This window comes from Ictalurus furcatus, chromosome 6 (genome assembly GCF_023375685.1).
Source record: "Ictalurus furcatus strain D&B chromosome 6, Billie_1.0, whole genome shotgun sequence".
Lineage (NCBI taxonomy): Eukaryota > Metazoa > Chordata > Actinopteri > Siluriformes > Ictaluridae > Ictalurus > Ictalurus furcatus.
Genome location: NC_071260.1, coordinates 22,483,266 through 22,503,252, shown reverse-complemented (window position 1 = coordinate 22,503,252; position 19,987 = coordinate 22,483,266). Strand labels below are relative to the sequence as shown.

Genomic DNA, 19,987 nt, shown 5'->3' with positions numbered 1-19,987 from the left:
GCTGTAGCTAAGGGGAAGGGCACATACTTTATTTTGCCTCAAAAAGCATCCTTAAGTAAGAGATGATGTATTTGAGATCACTATTTTTTATTATTATTATTTTTAATTTTTTTTTTACACATTTTAATTACATTGAAATTCAAATGATAGGCTTAATAACATGAAGTCATTTCAGGAAGCCAGATATCCTGACAGATTAGTTCCACATGCACCCTTTTTTAAAAAAATAAATAAAATGTCTTAGAATGATATTGTCTTAAAGAATTATTCTTTATGATCAGGTTCTTTATACCTTAAGGTTAGTACTTGATGGAATTACTCTTCAGTATGCATTTTCCTAATGTTTTTATATATGGATTATGGTCGAGTAATAGTAAGCTGCGAGCTGTTTGCACGACAGATTTTTCCTCCTTTTAAGGTTTGGCTGTACTTGAAGGAAAACTCCGGCATTTTGTTCAGATTTGTTCATCTGTAGCGTGTGTAATTAGCACAGACGAATTTCAGCATGTTTCCCTGTACTGAGAAAAGAACAGAAAATCCTGTTGACTTAATCATAATTTCAATAAAGTCTAAGGATAGTTGTTGAAGCATTCAGTAAATGGTTATGCAAAGCACACATTTTTTGTTAAATGCTTTCATGAATTCTTCAGTCACACTTCTTATTAGATTAAGCCTGAAATTTGCATAATTCATCCTGTGGTTGTGTGTTACCATAGGCACCAACCTTGATGAAAGTGTACATATAACCGTTTTTGTAGAGTATATTGGTTGTAGTTTTGCATGGGTGTTATATATAGACTTCCATTGAGTAAGTGTTTCTTGAGTAAACTGGTTTTACATCCTTTTCTCAGACCATGGAAGCGTACATGCCGTATGTAGAGGTTAGGTCAAGGGGGGAAGTTTTTTTATTTTTGTTTTTCATTTAACACTAAGGTATTATTTAAACAGATTATGTTGTTATAGTGTTGACAAACTCTGCCTTGTTTGTCTCAAACTCCATCTGCCCCCATGACACCCAAATGCCCCCCACTCCAAATGTTCTAGTTATGACACTATCTAAAATACCTCACTTGACCGAGCCACATGTGCATGTGAGTGTGCGGGATTGAGGAAACCTGGGAATTCCGATGCCTTTCTATCCAAACACACTGTAATCCCTATAAACCCCCAAAGCACTCTCAAGCTGTTAATACCAGAGCTGAGAGCAGTAATTTAGCATTGCGTGCCTGCAGCTAGCCGGCTTCTAGCCATCACTGCTAATCTCCTCTCACACATATAACCACTAATCTGCTGACCAAGCACTCTTCCCTACAATTCCAAATCATATGGTGCACACATGAGGTCAGAGAGCTGTCCTTGATTCCCAAGCAGAGACGTCATTTAATTACCGCTAGAGGTTTACCTCGCTTCCTCTGGTGAAAGTGATGGATCTGTTGAAAGCCAGCTCTGTAAAATAGGACAGCATTAACATACAGAGTGCCATCAAATATGATGGGCTGCGTGCCTGGTGCTGATTTGTGTTAAATGCCCGCCCCAGTCTTTTCTCTCTTTTTAGACTAACCAGTTTCTGACAGCTCTGCTGATCCTCCATCCTGCCTTCCTCATTTCACTGTGCTGGGTTCACACTCTCAGAGCTCAGCATCTCTCAAATCCTCACTGTTCCCTAATAGAGCCATGTTGATCTTTCTGCCAGAGTGTTACTTTGGTAATCCTACCCCCATCTCTCTCTTTCTCTCTCCTTTGCGCTCTCTCTCACTCTCTCTCCCTGTCCTTCCTTCTCTCTGGTTCTTTCTGGCGGGCGTTGAATGCAGTAGGATGTTAATGAATATTAATGAGGCAGCCCCTCACTCTCCTGGGAGCCTGTCTCTCTCGCGCTCTCTCACACACACACACACACACACACACACACACACACACACACTCTCTCTCACACTCACTCACTCACTCACTCACTCTGTTTCTGCTGATGTAACTTAGAAAGCTGATGTGATGCCGCGCAAAAACGACCACGGCTTGCATGTAGATCTCAGCTCATCAGTATTCATGCTGACTGACCCTTTATTGGCAAAAAGCACCTAGCACAGTAGTGAGAATATGAAGCAGTCCTGTGTACATCCATACACCTATATTAAAAACCATATAGTGCAAAAGAGAGAACCATTCTTATTCATCCTCACAGGGCACCCAGCAAATTACTCAAATGAAAACAGTTCTCCATTAATCTATTCCACACCATCATCCTTAATAATTCAGACTGGTTTTGGACAGCGCTGAGTGTCAGATGGAGGCATGTGACACACTACTACACTACTGTCCCTTGCACAATTCAGTGTATTTCATTGGTAATCATAATTTTTGTCTCTTTCAATGAATATAATCAACTGGCATTATCTAAAACTAGCTAAGTGTATTATAGTTAGATATTAGTATTGATCGTTTCCTTTCATACTGTCCTTAATTCGTGGTCTAATTATGTAATGATGTAAATTAGCATTTAAAAGATGCACTCAATTATTATGTCTATTGGACAAAAAGTAATAAGGATTTATAGGCATACCTATGTAAGGAATAAAACATGATGGGCCTTGCTGTTTTAGGAAAATATTCTACAATGGGGTGTTGTGATGCCACCCCATAGTGTTTGACTCCTCTTATACCACTGTTATTTGCCAAGGATCCCAATTTTTCATTTTATTTATAAACAAGACACACTTTTTAACCGTTTATGGTTACAGTTAGTGTTGCGGAATGTCCACGAAACAAGTTATTTCCTGTTCTCACTTACATTGTTTCAGTTATAATCATTCCCTCACCAGCCTCTATTGTTTTCCTCTCTCGAAGTTAATAAGACAAACACAAAAAATATCAGCTTGCAGTAGCAGCATGTTGCTAAGAAAATTGGAAACGCCTGTCGTGAAGACTCTCCCATGGCGGAAAACTAACTGTCTGAAACTCGAAGAGCATAGACTCCTAAACAGCTATCGAAAACTTCACCATATCAACAATAATATGGTTTTATTTAAACCGTTACATAGACACACGTTTCTACATTTAATTGTTAGGCTTATATTATGTGGAGTGTCTGCCATATAAGTTCCTGTGAATCAGTTGTTACTATAGAAACAATAACGTATTGGAACAAGAGCATTAATATGAACCTATCATTTGAATTACAGCTGAAACTACTGTTTGATCCATACCTTTAGATTTGAGAATATAGTGGTATAAATGCATGTTTAGTCGAATTTGCCTAAATTATTGTGATCAAGTATTGTAATCATGCAGCCCTGTATCCATGATTAGGTTTTGAATAGAAAGGATGAAAGGATGAAAGGACAAACTAACAGGACTGATTCTACAGGGATAAGTATGAGAAACCCTGTATGATTCTATCTTCAGGTTTTTAGAGCAAAAGCTTTGTAAGTGGTAAATCAGTCAGTAATGTTCCCAACAGCAGGCCAAATGTGCAGCCGTTAACTGATCAAACAGGAACCTGTGAAGATGTGTGTGTGTGAGAGAGACTGAGCGAGAACTGCATGCTTGGATGATAAGATAGGAAGCGCCAGGTGTTTTTACAGCTGTGTGAACCCAGGTGTTTGTAACCTTTTGCTGATATTTCTGTGCATAAATGTATCTGAAGTGTAAAGCACAAACACATTTCAGTTCTGTTACATTTTATTAACCCCCCCAACTCTTTCTCTCTTTACCCCTATACAGCAACAGGAGCAGGACCCCACTAATCTGTATATTTCCAATTTGCCGCTGTCGATGGATGAGCAGGAGCTGGAGACCATGCTGAAGCCCTTTGGCCAGGTCGTCTCCACACGCATACTGCGCGATGCTAATGGTGCGAGCAGAGGGGTTGGATTTGCGAGGTGAGGCTTTCTCTGGGTCCTGGTTGAATGTTTGAGGCTCAGCGGTTTGACTCTGGTTGTGGTTTGCATTTACAGTGACATTTAGTATATTTGCACCAAACGCACCCAAAAATGTGCTGATTCAGCTTTGGAATGGGGTGAGGTGAAAACTGACTCCAGTTAGAGTGAACACTCCTTTCCAACTGCCTCATAGCTCATCTCTGACGTGCACACTCACTGCAGGTGTGTTCACTGTGTGTGTGTGTGTGTGTGTGTGTGTGTGTGTGTGTGTGTGTGTGTGAGAATGAGTTAGCAGCCAGGATAATACAGTATGTACAGCTGCAGTATGTTCTTTTACTTCACATGCACCTGTCTCAATGTGTGAAGGAGTGTAATTGTATTTATATCTTGGCGGGGAACAAATTTTGTAGGGACATTTAGCTGGCTCCTGTGTGGAAAACGGAATTTGTTTGTTTTAGCTTTTATTTCTAAAGCTAAAAGTGCCCACCTGATTCCTTTGGATTACTGGGGTGAAGGTTAGGGTGAAATTTAGATGTAGTGGAGCATTATTGCATTTATTAACTGTATTAATAATTATATCATTGGGAGGTCTTCATAAGGATAATAAGACAGATGTGTGTGTATATTTATGTGTACTATTCTATTCTGTATTATAAGCTTAAAACAAAAAAAAGCCTTGTAATATTTCACTTTATGTGTAATGTATCTAGAATATATTAAAGTTCCACTTTTTGAAAGAAATTACAGGAAAAAATGAACTTTTTCACGATATTCAAATTTTTTGAGATGCACCTGCATGTGTGTGAGATATAAACGATCTTAGTGAGTTTTGATTCTTCTGTTTTTGTAGGATGGAGTCCACAGAAAAATGTGATGCTGTAATTTCTCACTTCAATGGAAAGTTTCTCAAGATGCCAGCCGGAGTCATGGGTAAGACAGAACTGTCTGTGTGTCTATGCATGTGCAGCTGTGTGTGTGCGTGTGTGTATGTGCATGTATGTGCTTAAATTCGTTTATATATTGTGCTTGGTTGTTCATTAAGACACAGCACGTTTCTAGCTGATTTCTGCTAGAGCAGATTCGTTCTCTATTCATTTGCCTGTAGTCATCCTGAGCTTTCAGCCATGGAGCCGTGCACAGCACAGATCAAACAAATGTGCACTTAGATTGAAGCAAGCACACAGAATCGTGATAGGCTTTGCTGTTACTATAGGCTTAATGCAGGAATAAGTGCTTATTGATTAGTGAATGCAGTTTGTGGCTAATGTTGAACATAGTGTGGAGGTTATCTCTTCTCCCTCACCCTGCCCTTTACAGTCTTTCTCATGCTCTTTCTCTCTCTCTCTCTCTCTCTCTCTCTCTCTCTCTCTCTCTCTCTCTCTCTCTCTCTCTCTGTGTGTATGTGTGTGTGTGTGTGTGTGTGTGTGTGTGTGTGTGTGTGTGTGTGTGAATAGTACAGGGGGCTCCAGTATGTCCAGTTCTGATGTTCACTGCTCTCCCTCACTAAGCTTTGTAATTGGATTATTAGACTGAAATGGTCTCCACTGCTCATGTTGCCTTGCTGAAAAGGGAGGATGAGGGAAAGGGGGATTATGGGAAGGCAACTGCCATGTTAGATGTCTATATTTTTAATATAATGGGAGGAAAAAAGTTTTGAGTGGGCATTCTGAATAGAGGGAAGCATGATGGTGCAATGGTTAGCTTTGCCACCTCACAGCTCCTGACCCTGAGCGTGGGTTACTGTCTGTGATGAAACTCACATGTTCTCCCCATGTCCGTGTGGGTTCCTCCTGGTTCTCCGCTTTCCTCCCTCCTCCCAAAGCATGTCAGTATGTGGACTGGTTACTCTAAAATTACCCCTAGGTGTGACATGCATGTGAAATGCGCATGGCGCGCTCCATCCCACCACTTACTTAGAGTTGCTTGGATAGGCTCTGGAGCCACTGATCCCATGACCAGGATAAAGTGATTACTACAGATGAATAAATGGATGCATTTGGAATAGAAGAGAGCTTATAGTCATAGTTATAGTAAATTATAGTCATAGCAGGCAAAAGACTAGAGACAATTGTGTTCTGTTTTTAATATCCATGTATCTCTTTTGCTGTAGCTCCCACTGAGCCACTCCTGTGCAAGTTTGCAGATGGAGGGCAGAAAAAACGACAGAGCCAAAATAAATATGTACCTAATGGACGAGCATGGGCCAGAGAGGGAGAAGCCAGACTTGTAAGTTCTGGAAGTGTGTGTGTGTGTGCGCGCACCATGAGAAGCCATGTTTTTAATCCATTTAACAAATATTTTAAGAGGGTATGCTAAAACCATCTATAGTGTCATTTTTCAGTTCTGTATACATTGTATTGCATGCATCATGAAGCAGTGAGTGTGTTTGACATGCTGGTATGTGAGTACGCATATAAAGGCGATGTGTACAGTGTATGTATATGTGTGTGTGTATATATATATATATATATATATATATATATATATATATATATATATATATATATATATATATATTTGTGTGCAGATAACAGACGGAGAAACAGAAAGAGATTGTGTGGGAGTAAAGTAGAAGGCTGTAAAATGCTGACTGGAATAAGAATCACAGTCATGGCAAAATATTCATGAGCTTCTTTCTGTCTCTCTATCTTTGTCTCCTTTTTCTCAGGCCGGAATGACGCTCACATACGACCCCACTGCTGCAGCTATGCAGAACGGGTACGTGACAGCCGCAAACCCTTTTCACCTCTCGCATCTACTTGACTAATGGACACGCTGCCAACAAAGTCTCTCATTCTGCCTGTTTTCTTCACTCTGTCTATCTCTGCAGGTTCTATCCTCCTTACAGCATCACCAACCGAATGATCGCCCAACCTGCCATGTCACCCTACATCTCCCCCGTGTCCACATACCCGGCATGTATCGATCCAGTTTGGGATAAACTCTGAAGAATTGGTCCTATTTTCATATTTGTGGACTTTCTAGCAACGTTCATAGAAGTTGAGCTAATGATTGATAAGCTGAGGGCAGTTTCATTTAGACATGGCGTCTCTTCGAGGCTTTCTATCCTGCCCTTTTGAAAATCCAAATTAAAAAACCTAATGGATAAGTCCAAATTTTGGGTTCTAAAAAGCCAAAATAACGCAAAAAAATCGTTTCTTTTGCTTGGCTGATATGGAAAAGTTAGTCTGTTGATAATAACCAGATGAATAAAAATGAAATAAATGTTGACATTGTTGCACTAAATTTTAGAAATCTAAACAGAAGCATCACACTCGTACTGTTTAAACAGACAAATAAAATTCTCGACTTTATTAATGGAAGCAACATCATACATGACCACAACCCTGACCAGGATAAAGCAGTTACTGAAGAAAAATAAACTGAATGAACGAAACATCAAATCTCTTTATCACACTGCTGTTTTAGTGCTCTATTCTTTTAATATACAAGCAGAAACTTTGGGTATTGTAGTCTTTTCTGTCATCTTCAAGATTTTTGCCTGACCTTTTGTCAACTTTTCAGAAATTCATTTTAAAATCAACTGTTCAAATGAAACCCTAACTGTGTTTCCCTTATTTTAGGTTTAGAAACACTTTTACACTTTACTTTTTAAAAAAAAAAAAAATTATTTAGCTCTTTCTATTTGAAAGACGCAGTAACGAAATGGAAAAACTAGCCACTGTTCAGTGAAGAGTTCATTTTCACGTCAGCACGTCCTGAGATGGTATGGATGCAATAAGATGAAAATTCTGAACCAAAGCCAATTACTGATATTTCCACGTTTCTGTTGACGATAATGATACTCGTGTTAATCTGACTGTAATTGTAATAGGGTTAATGTGGTTAATTAAGTGTTATGTGGCTTGTAGAATAGTTGAAAGTGACTTAGCAGACCTGATACAAAAACAGATGTTTTCTGTTCACGATTTAATTTTTGTACAAAAAAAAGGCATTTCATGTTTAACAGGGTCTGCTCGTGCATAGTGTAAGCTAATTAACGCATAATTATGCAGGAAATTATCTGAAAATAGCAGTGTACACCACCTACTATGGTGTATCCATAAAAAAAAATACACTTCATTATCAATAATTGTTGGGTATGCTTACTTTGATTTTAGAACTTCTTTTTTATTTATTTATTTTTTGCTTCTTATGATTATTATACTTATAATAGTCACTTGGAATAGTCCTCACACATTCACACTCATGCACGTCTGTGTATGTATCATTGTGTTAGCTGTGCACATACACTTAACATTTAAGAGGAAGTATCTCACCACTCGGAAGAGCAAGGGTGTGAAACCTGCAGAATCTCTCTCTCTCTCTAACTTATTCTCTCTTTCTGTATTTTCGTGTGTGTGTGTGATGTTTTAGGTGCAAACACCATCCTGGGTCACCCACCAGCCCTACATTATGCAGCATCCGGTAAGACTGCACTGAAAACTGATTCATGTTGTTGAAACGTTAGGACTATAAAGAACTATGGTAGCTAATTAAGATTCTATACACGTACATGCAAAGAGGGCCAAAAAAATCTGAGACCACACTGAAAATATGGGATTCTAACCACCCCCTCCCCCCCGCGCCCCCTGCTTTTTTATTTTTTTTTTTTATTGAACAAAAGCATATGCTCAATATCTTGCATATTCAGTATTCAAGGTTTAGTACCATTTTTAGGTCACTATTTAGATCTAAGCAAATTTATGATATTGACTGTTAGTACTGCTTAATACAAAAGATCAGATTTTCCTTGAGGCTTTAGGTGACTTGATGGATTTGACCTACCACTTGTGGTGTCCATGCCAGCTCAAGTGCCTGCGATTAAAGCAAAATGGGGAACATTTGTACCAAATACTAAGCAATTCTATAGTAAGAATATATATATATATATATATATATATATATATATATATATATATATATATATATATATATATATATATATATATATATATATATAGATAGATAGATAGATAGATAGATATACATATAGATATAGATATAGATAGATAGATAGAGATGTATAGAGATACAATAGGATTGTACTTTTCACTCAAGTTATTTGATGATGATAATTTTTTAAGGAAAATGTTTAGACAGAAAAGAAGACACTATTTAAGAAAACTGTTTGAAATAATATTGTCTTGCAAATCAGCTCTACAAGGTTCCCATTTGTATATTTAACACTGCATTTGTTATGCATTCCATCTAGCCATTTTGCACATTTTCACTAAGCGTGCCAATAAGATATAGATAGCATATATCTCATTACAAGCTCTAGGCCTCACAGAGCCATAAAGGGAAGTCTTTCTGCTTTTTTTTGTGGCAGAACTGGTGAGGGTGGGGTTTATCACTGACAAAGGGAGGACAGCTGATGTACAATGAATGACTGAAATGCGATATAGTCAGTGGAAAAAAGGAATCAGACTAGTGGTTGCTGTAGTGTATTTTTAGAGCCACCTCTAACACACTAGGCAATCCTTTATGGGCAGTCTGAATATTCGGCGTGTCTTGTTCTGTCATTGCGTGATGTCACTCTTGCCGTTTGGTTCCCTTGCAGGGAGCTGTAATATCGCCCTCTATGGATCCCTCCATGTCTCTACAGCCAACATCGATGATGAGCCCCCTCACTCAGCAGATGAGCCACCTCTCTCTGGGCAGTACAGGAGCGGTGAGGGAACACACACACACACACACACACACACACACATACACACACATACACATACACACACATACACACAAACACAAACAAACCCTAGCCATCCAGTCCACACATACGTAATGACTAGACCACTAAAAACATGTGCACACACAGACACACACACATAAGCATAAGTTTAAATGGTCACATGATATAAAAAGGAAGTGTGAAGCCAGGCAGAAACTGTGAGCCATTTTAAACTTAAATAAAAAGATTTTAAAAATGACTGTTCAATAATTATTCCTTGCATACATCAAACTAAATAAATTAAGTCCAAACTGCATATGAGAATTTGTGTTTATAACACTGTTATTCTGTAATTATATTTGATTGCTCACATGAGTTACTACAACTCACTAGTGTTATTTGCTTAAGGTGTGTCATGTGGTTTTACTAGTCACGCTTACATTCTTTGCATCTTTTCTTTCTCTCTGTGTGTGTGTGTGTGTGTGTGTGTGTGCGTGCGCGTTCCAGTTCATGCCGGCTAATGCAGCATTACAGGGCGCATACATCCCTCAGTACACTCCCATGCAGCCTGCTGCAGTGGAGGTTAGTAGAAGCATACTTTTACACACACACTTTTCACGTGCATTATTATTATAAAATACCCAAGTGTGTTTTAGTCACATGGCCATGACTGATTTTTATTTTCATTCCCAGGAGAATAGCTCACAGTCTCAGGTGGAATCAAGTGGGGATCATTCTCCCTACGCCTACCAACAAACCAAGTGATGAAGAGGTATGAGTTACAGTACGACGAATTTAAACCTCAGGTCTAATAAAACATTGACTATAATATTCTACATTACTCAGACATTACTCAACCTCTGCTCTTAGATTCTCCTAATCTGAAAAAGGTTCCAAGTTATTCAGACTGCTCTCTGTTTTATTCAGAAGCTTTTACTCTTTGCCATGTGCCACTTTTGTAATCATTCAGTTTAGTGGATGATACCTGCATGGTGTTGTTGTGCTTGATGTAAAAGATCTGTGTGTGATTGGGTGTGTTACTCTGGTTCAGGTTCCTCAGCACTCAGGAGACTGAGAGGAGCGACAGCTTCAACAATCATGCTTCCTCTGTTGGACTAAGCTCAACCGTCGACTGACGTTTGAAACGATGAGTTTTCTCTGTTTTTAAAAACAACTACCCAGACTATTTTTGGTATAAGTTCTATGAGGTGCAAATAAAAATCTTGATTTCATCAGAGGATGCTAGCTATCTAAGAAGAACATGAAAATGGAAAAAAAAAAGTTTTATTTTAATTAAAAAAAGAGCATTTATTTTTACCAAGGAATTGTCACATGGGTGCAAGACCTCAAAGGATCATGTGACTAGATGTACATGGTAGCAGGTGTTCATTGTTGATATTTTTTATGATTTCAGTTGTGTGTGGGTGTGTGAGATTTTTAATTTTTTTTCTCCATTTTTTTTTCCTTTTTACTGAACTAGTTGTGTTGATTGAAGAGATTTATTAGCCGGACATCCTGAGAAAGACATTTTTGTGCTTGCAGTGTGTGTTGCAATGGTGAAGTGTTACATGTGTCCTCTTGTACAGTGTGTTCTCTCCAGTTGATCTAGAATGATCTTTCTCTTTCTCTCCATACTATTTGCCTTAAGTTCGTTCCATACAGCTGTACATGTAGCCTCTAACTGAGGCTCAGCCGGAGAAAGAGACGTTCAGCTATGGCCTTGTAAATCAGCTGAATAGGGCTTTTCTTAGGATCTAGCTAATGAAATTTGGTTTGCCTCGTTTAAGTGTTTTGCTTTTTACTGATCTCCATAGTGCTTTTTTAGAATAGAAACCATGCTGAGTGATGAAAAATGTTGATTTAAGTTTAAATACGATGTACTGTTTTTGTAATCAGAGCGACAACGCCTCTGGTTGGTTGAATGTGGTAGAATCACATTTCACATTTTAAAAATGCCTTTTAGAAAAGAAAAAAATCTTGCTGTTGTAGTTTAGCTGCGGGGAAAGTGGTGTGACCAAGTCTTTTATTTTTACTTTTTTTTGGGGGGGGGGATTTTTGTTTCGCAGTTTTAACGTGCTTTTATGACCATGTACAGATGAACTAAGCCTTCCATGGCAACTTTAAGCAAGAATTAAGTGGAGGTTTTGAGATGTAGATTGATTTTCTGTAGATTTTAGTCTGCCTAGCTCTTTTTAAGGAAGCAAACAGAACTTGGCACTTTCAAGTTTACTTCACCAAAGACAGTGAGCTAGCAAGCAGAGATCAAATAATGAGTACAACGTCATTTCCTCCCTACGCAGGATAGGCTTTTTAATGGACTGGACTGCAATTTTAAGAATGTGCCTTCTTTGTATATATGCATCCGGTTGTCTTTAGTTGTTGTCTAGGTTTGGACACATGCAAGAAGGAAGATTTGGATCCGACAAGTGCCACATACATCACTACAGAGCACACGAAACTGAAATATGAAACTAGAACATGGAAAAGGAGAAGTTTGAAACTATGAACTGATCAGCACAGTGGTTATCTGCTATGCTTTTGTTCAGCAGGAGAATGCCTTTTTTTTTTCCCTCCCAATTTACAATAGGTTTTTGTTTTGGCTTTAGTAGGTTGTCTTCCAAAAGACTGTTTTTTGAACTGGTGGTCCTATTGACCAATTATCTACCTCAGATTTGCGTTCTCCTCTGTTTCGATTGGCCGGGCTAGCAGGTTCAGCCCCGCCCCTCCAGACCAAATGGCTAGCTCTGGAGCTGCCCACATCTACACTTGTTTTCTTTCAGGTTGTTTTTAAATGCTTTGGGGGTTTTTTTGTTTTGTTTTGTTTTTTTTTCCTTCAACAAATCTTTTTTTTTTTAATGCTAATGTTATTGTTATGAGGACAGATGTGTGTCGAACGTGATTTAATCTTGTCTAGACATTCAGTTTCATAGTTTCAAAGGCAAAAACACTGCTGCTTAATCACAGGATGTTTTGGTGGTCGGCCATGACAAAGAGATGAACGAAAGAAGGAGAAAAATAAAGAGGAACAAATCTAAACTGAAGGTTGTGGTATTCCTCGGATCTGTTCCTGAAACTTTGCCGCTGTTCAGTCCCAATCCAGACTTTTAGCAGCACAACCCTCACACTGCTGGAATGAGTCTGTGTGTGAGTCTGTGTGTGAGTCTGTGTGTGAGTCTGTGTGTGAGTCTGTGTGTGAGTCTGTGTGTAGCAGGAGCTCGTGTGTGTGTGGGCGATTCTGCCAGTTAACACCTGAAACAAGTGCCAATGTTTAGCTGGATGAACGAGTGGGAGACTGCATACAGAAAGAGTCGCTAATGAACATGAAACATCATATACTAGACAGCCATTAAGTTATGGAAAAAGTAATAATTTATGAACAGAGAACTTTGTACAGACTGTTTGAAGAAATAAAAAAGTTTTTTTCATAGAGATATCTATATGAGAGTTATTTTTATTTTATTTTACTTTGTTTTTATTTTACATGTGCTACAAAATTGCCAGTGGTAACTTGTCCGGTTAAAGAGAAATCTTCCTCTGTAAATTTTTTGGTAGTGTTTGTCAAAGCCATTTTTTTTTTTGTCTAGATTGTTCTTTACATTGTTTTTGTCCATTCTTGGATTTTTTTTTTAAATAAAAATTTAAATTGGTTTGTGTAGACTTTCTATCTTTTTATGGTTGAAGTAGAGGAAATACAGTGCTTTCCAGAAATATCAGCATCCTTCATAAAACAAAAATTATAAACATTATAAAGAATATATACATTATTATAATAATAATAATAATAATATAATACATACAATATATATATATTATAATATACATTAGAAAAAATACTCAAACACTGGTATAAACGTTAGTAGATACAATGTTAATTCTTTCATTTCCGCTATAAACTGAAAACGTGTGTGAGATGACTGAGATGATAGATCAGAAAAAGGAAGAAACTGCTGGTGTACTAACAACCAGACATCAAAAAGGTCAGCCAAGGAAAACAACAGCAGTTGATGAAAGAAACCTTATGAGAGATATCAAACAGTGATCTCCCAAACAACCTGCACAAGGCAGAGATGCAGTATCACAACCATTGTTTGAAGAAGAACAGAAATATAGAGGTCATACAACAAGATGCAAACCACGCATCAGCAGTAAGAATGCCAGAATGTAATTCCCATAGAAATATAGAAATGAGCCAACAGTTCTGGAACCAAGTTTAACTTCTAACAAAGTGATGGAAAGGCCAAAGTGTGGAGAAAGAAAGGATCTGCTCATGATCCAAAACATACGAGCTCATCGGTCAAGCATGGTGGAGGTAGTGTCATGGCTTGGGCTTGCATGGCTGTTTCTGGAATAGGCTCATAATTTTTTATTGAAAATGTCATTCATAATGGTAGCAGCAGAATGAATTCAGGAGTCTACAGAAACATTCTGTCTGCCAATTTACAGAGAAATGCATCCAGTCTTATTGGGAGGTTATCATACATCAAGGCAATGACCCAAAACACACTGCCAACACAACAAACTTCATCAGGGGGAAAAAGTGAAAGGTTTTAGACTGGCCATCATCAGACCTTAAATACTCAATTGAGCATGCATTTCACCTCCTGAAGAGGAAACTGAAGGGAGAACATCCCCCATCCCCCAAACAAACAACTGGAAGAAGCTGTGGTAAAAGCCTGGAAAAACATCACAAAAGAAGAATGCAACAATATAGTGATGTCAGTGGATCACTACCTTCATCCAGTTTAAGCAAGCATGGGATGGGCAACCAAATATTAAGTGTTATTTACTTTAATTTACTTTAAGACTATCTGTTCATATACTTTTGCTCAACTAAAAATTGGGTGGTCTTACACCAAAGGTGCCATGTTCTAAGTTGTTTAACACATCTAGATGTATATATCAGGAAATTAAATCTGAAATTCTGATCTATCGTCTCATATTCATATTTTGATCTCAAACAAAATGTCTTCAGTGTATAGCAAAAACCAAAGGTCTGGCTTTGCTATACCAAAAAAGTTTCTCAGGTCTAAAACAGTTGTAAATTTGCCAGGAATTGAAAGGTGAAAGAAAGTTAAAAGATCACAGTAGGCTTGCTGCGATAGTCGGTGTTACCGGTGTTACATGGTGTTACATGGTGTTCAGGTCACACACCGCTTACATCACTTGCCCACTGCAGCATCGCCCCACCATTGTTTTGCCTTTTTATACTAATAAAACCGTTTAGTTCAGTTACAGAGCGGACGCTACTATTAAAAACTGAACGTGTCTGCTCAATTCAGCATGAACCGAATGAGTCAGAGTCGCAGCACAGATCAGAAGGAGTCAGATTTCATTTAGCACGAGTGAGAGTGAGGCGAGCTGACTGACAAGATGATGGCGGAAGATTTGGTTCTATGTTTAATATAAGCAAGTTTGTCGTTGTACTGTTTTGTAGTTGTGTTTTTCATTAAGAATAATAATGAACCCACCATTTAAGCAATTCCTGCCCCCGAATTGCCGCTAATTGGAAGGCGAAAGTGAAATGCGCACTGCCGCATGGGGGAAATTAAATGGCATAAACATGTTTGGTGACAAAAGGGGCCAGCATATTTTGAAACCTGATAGACCACTGTAAACTATAGTGGTAGAACAGTGATGCTTTGGGCTTGTTTTGTGGCAGGTGGTTCAGGGGCTCTTATTCAGGGCATCATGAATTCTGTTAGGTATTATTTCAGCCGAAAACTTGCTTACCTCTGCCAGGAGATAGAGTCTTGGCCATAGAGTTTTCAACAAGATGATGAGCCAAACATACTCCTAATCTATACAGAATGGTTAAAGAAACACAAAATCATTTCAGTCTCCTGATTGGAAACCTACGGGAAACCTGTGGTCTGATTTAAAGAACTCTACATGCATATGTATAAACAAGTTCAAAATGTCCTGCATGGAGGAGTCAGCCAAGATCTCTCTACAAGTGTTTCCAACATTATGAGACATTACAGGGGGAAAAAGTTGAAATAAAACTATATAGTGTCTCTGTAAAATAGCATGTGTCGCAGGTGTTATTTTTTTATTTTCAATTTGCACGAGTCAGAACGTGTCTATTAAAAACCATTATGGTGGTTTCGGTTTCAAACAGAAAAAATAGTATGCACAGTTTTAACTAGTAATGCTGACGTTGCCTTTTCCCACTGTTCTTGCCATGAGAAATGCTCACTGCAAGTGTATTTGTTGGCACAGGAGAACATTACATCTACTTTTGGAATACATTGTTTTTAAGTGAAAATTTCTAGACTGCAGATTTATAAGGATTTATATCTGATGGGAAAATTGGGGCAGGGCCTATTAGCAGATGGGCCTGACAAAGATCTGGAGCTGTTAGGGGGCATGTGTGTGTGTGTGTGTGTGTGTGTGTGTGTGTGTGTGTGTGTGTGTGTGTGTGTGTGTGTGTGTGAGTGTGTCTAGTGGTGTTACGCCACCCTACAGGAGGCCTAGAGGGCCAGACTGAAATTCAGACTGCAGCTGTCTGCTCTCAACCACCTGCCAAGCCCTGCAAACTCGACACACTGTCCAAATGACATCATTCTAACATTAAAACTCAACAAAATGCTGACCAGAATGACGATTACAGCAGAGATATAAAGGGTGTGAGTGAGAATAATGAGACATGGGCTCATGGCACTGTGAACTGAAACTTGTTCATTTTTATGGTGGGTGGAACAATATGAACCAAAATACTTCATGAACAATTTTTGGCTGGTTTTATTTTATTTATTTTATTTTTTTTTTTACAATTTTTTTGCTGAAACACATTCTTGTTACAGATGTTAACTATCATGCTCCCACGTTTAACTCCTCATCCTCTCCCGCTCAGAACATACAATGAATGTACTGTCGTTTTGCTTTGTTTTATTTTAATACTCACTTGCTTTTGCCGTTTCAGATTTCACATGTTTGTGAGATACAAGTATCAGTGTTTGGACAGTCAATTATTCATTGGTCATCAGGCAATTAGAGTACAAATCATAGTCTGCATATCTGATTCACTCATAGTAGTAGTAATAGTACTAGTAGTAGATTTAAAATAAATAAGCTAGTGACAAAGATGTGATAGAGAATGGTGTTGGACTGTGAGACTGTAGTGAAGTCAGTCAAAAATGATCAGCCATGGGATACTGAGAAAACTGCATCTCAGAGCACTTTTAACTTAGTACACCATTCTTGCTTACGTCTCCTTATAAGTGTGCTCTGAATTACAATGTGTTACTGAACACCATGTCTTGAGTCAAGCTAAATCATTTCTTTATTTGAAATCGCCACTAAGCTCATACTAAAGATTTTCCCTGCTGTTTTATATGAGCTGTGAAAGCCGTCGGCCACTTTGGCACACTTTGGGGATGTCTGGAGCAGTAAGAAGCCACAGAGGCTGTGTGGCTGGCTGAGACTGGGTGTAGTTTTAGTGAAGAAGTCACCGAGGTCTTTTGTGTGGAACAGTGGGGTACACTCACACCCCACAGTTTGTTTGTTTAAAATTCAGTGGGACACACATGCACACACACTCCACAGGGTGTGCACTGAGATCTGCTCAACTCTTTCTTCTCGCCTCCAGTCTGCAGTCTCTCACTTCTCTCTCACTTTCTCAAGGCTTTCTCACTCGACTGCATCCATAGGATGTTGTTAGATGATAATCAAACCATGCCAGAACATACTTGGAACAATTTCTGAGAAATACAGTGTTGTCCGTAGTCACAGACATTCTGCTGTTTGGGACAAAGTATTTTGGAAAGGCAGTAAACACACCCTTTATAGAGTACACTTCCTAAGGGATAGCAATATGGTTATACTCCACTTCAAGGTAGATGGATAGTTGTGAAGCTCACTGTATTTATTTTCTCACTTCTTTTCACTGCTGTTACAAACATTCATCAGGAGTCACTTAGCATTCGAAATCCCCTACTTCCTGCTCAAGTTAAGAGCATTAAAGGCGACACCTAATGGCTGTTTAAGGAAAAATCAATCTCTAAAGTGTGTTTCCAAATGGGTCAAGGTCAAGTTGACAATTGATCACGCACAGGTGATTTTTCTGTTTGAAACTAAATAGTTCGTCTCAGCTCACCAGATATGTGACGTTCTGCTTTTTCAGGTGTGTTACAAGAGACAAATCAATATTCTGGACCTCCAGACACTTCAGATTGTATATAAGGTGGACAGTGTGCTGCCACTGCTCCCAACCAATGTGCCATTTTTAAGCCAAACATTATCTAAATTGAAAATTGCTATCTTCTTCTCTTGTATTTATGAAAACGAGTCAGAGCATGACCAGTACGGTCTTAGAACAAGTAACGCATGTACACTTGAAAATATCTAGAAATAGTAGAAATATCTCGCTTTCTCTTTCTTCACCAACAAGGTTTGTTTGTTAGGCATTAAATTTTTCTCTATAGTGTTTGTTGCTTCTTTCCTTATGCAGTTTGGTCTTAGATCATGTAGCGCACGTGCAGTACGGACTTAGATCATATAGCGCACGCGCCGTACAGTCTTAGATCATGTAGAGCACGCGCAGTACGGGCTTAGATCATGTAGCGCACGCGCAGTACGGTTTTAGAACATGTAGAGCACGCGCAGTATGGTCTTAGAACCGTGTTAGAACTGAGAACAGCACTTAGAACTTAGTGACAGGTACACAATACTGTAAAAACAGCACCGTCTTTCGGATGAGATGTTAAACTGAGGTCCGGACTCTCTGTGGTCATTAAAAATCCCAGGACACTTATCGTAAAAGAGTAGGAGTATACCCCGGTGTCCTGGTGAAATTCCCCCATTGGCCCTTCTCTATCATGGCCCCCTAATAATCCCCATCTCTGAATTGGCTACATCACTCTCTCCTCTCCACTACTAGCTGGTGTGTGGTGGGCGTTCTGGCGCACTATGGCTGCCGTTGCATCATCCAGGTGGATGCTACACACTAGGGGTGGTTGAGAAGAAACCCCCCCCCCACACACACACACACACTATGTAAAGCACTTCGAGTGTCTAGAAAAACGCTATATAAATCGAAGCTATTATTATTATTATTATTATTATTATTATATTGTTATTATTATTATTTTGGGTTCAAGCCCCAGCACTGCCAGGCTCTGGGTTGCTGATCGGAAGGTCGGGGGTTAAGACCCCAGCACTGCCAAGCTGCCACTGTTGGGCCCTTGAGCAAGGCAGTACGGTCTTAGATCATGTAAAGCATGCCAAGCATGGTCTTAGAACATGTAAAGCATGCGAAGCACGATCTTAGATCATGTAGAGCCTATGCAGTACGGTCTTAGATCATGTAAAGCATGCACAGTATGGTCTTAGATCATGTAAAACATGCACGGTCTTAGAAAATGTAGAACGCTTAAGGTTTCTTCAGGGGTGACACGGTGGTATAATGGGTAGCATTGCCATGTGATATCTCCTGGGTGTCCAGTTCAGTTCTGAGCTTGGGTTTCTGTCTGTTTGGGTAGTCAATTCCACTATTCTCTCTGCAGTGACACCTACACTCAACTTCTACACTCTAATATGTAGCATCAGTAAAGATTCTTCAGTTTGTATAGATCCCAGGGATTTCCTTTTGAGAAAACCTTAAGTAGAACCTTTTTAGAAGCCAGAACTGTTGACCCTCCAAAGTAGTACTATCATTACTACTACTACTACTACTACTAATAATAATAATAATAATAATAATAATAACAATAAGTTGCTCTTTATAATAACTTTCATTAATACATCAATATTAGATAGCTTCCACTAGTTTTGGTACTGCAGAAAGGTTTATATCTGCTGAATGCATGACTTTCACACTTTAACAATGACTATCATTTCTTTTAAACAGCATGCCTTAAACTGTTTTATTATACTTATGCCACAGCACTATTATTATTATTATTATTATTATTATTATTATTATTATTATTAAAGAATGACAGGTCATGTGTCATTTTTATCAATTTATAGTTATGGTTAATGTTGTGGAACCTCCATCAAACAGGTTAGTTCCTCTGACTGATATAGAGCACTGACACTGGAGACTCCTTCCAAACATCCTAAATAAACGTCTCCTCACAGATATCTTTACAATATCAACGAGTGCACTGTTTTTATTCTGCTTATGTGGATTCCTGCCATACAAGTCCCTGTTGTTACTATAGTTTGAAATGACCTTTTTTGAGGAACAAGCATGATTATATCAACTTGATCTGCCATTCAGCAAATCTGAGTCACTCTGTTATGGAAAATTAATCAGCACCTTCTGACTGGCTGTTGGTGTCATTATCGGCAATTATTCTGTAACAATTAATCAAATCAAACCACTTAGAGACAAGCGTGAGTAAACAAGTCAGCCAGAAGCGGATCGGGCCAGTCTGGTTGTGTGTGTGTGTGTGTGTGTGTGTGTGTGCGCGCGCGCTCGTCTGCGTGTTTGTGT

General features: G+C 38.8%; 1 protein-coding gene across 4 annotated transcripts in view; it reads left to right on the top strand.

The window, feature by feature from the left end:
• The window catches only part of LOC128608935 (RNA-binding motif, single-stranded-interacting protein 1), a 66,085-nt gene extending 52,889 nt beyond the window's left edge, over positions 1 to 13,196 (top strand). For all 4 annotated transcript variants that reach the window (XM_053627160.1, XM_053627159.1, XM_053627161.1 and 1 more), the window contains 10 exons: positions 3,718 to 3,875; positions 4,726 to 4,805; positions 5,986 to 6,101; positions 6,544 to 6,593; positions 6,706 to 6,790; positions 8,253 to 8,303; positions 9,439 to 9,549; positions 10,057 to 10,131; positions 10,243 to 10,321; positions 10,601 to 13,196. In XM_053627160.1, the coding sequence (XP_053483135.1) occupies positions 3,718 to 3,875; positions 4,726 to 4,805; positions 5,986 to 6,101; positions 6,544 to 6,593; positions 6,706 to 6,790; positions 8,253 to 8,303; positions 9,439 to 9,549; positions 10,057 to 10,131; positions 10,243 to 10,314 (798 nt within the window). In that variant the 3' untranslated portion in view covers positions 10,315 to 10,321; positions 10,601 to 13,196. The remainder of the gene's footprint in view (positions 1 to 3,717; positions 3,876 to 4,725; positions 4,806 to 5,985; positions 6,102 to 6,543; positions 6,594 to 6,705; positions 6,791 to 8,252; positions 8,304 to 9,438; positions 9,550 to 10,056; positions 10,132 to 10,242; positions 10,322 to 10,600) is intronic.
• Positions 13,197 to 19,987: the final 6,791 nt, after the last annotated feature.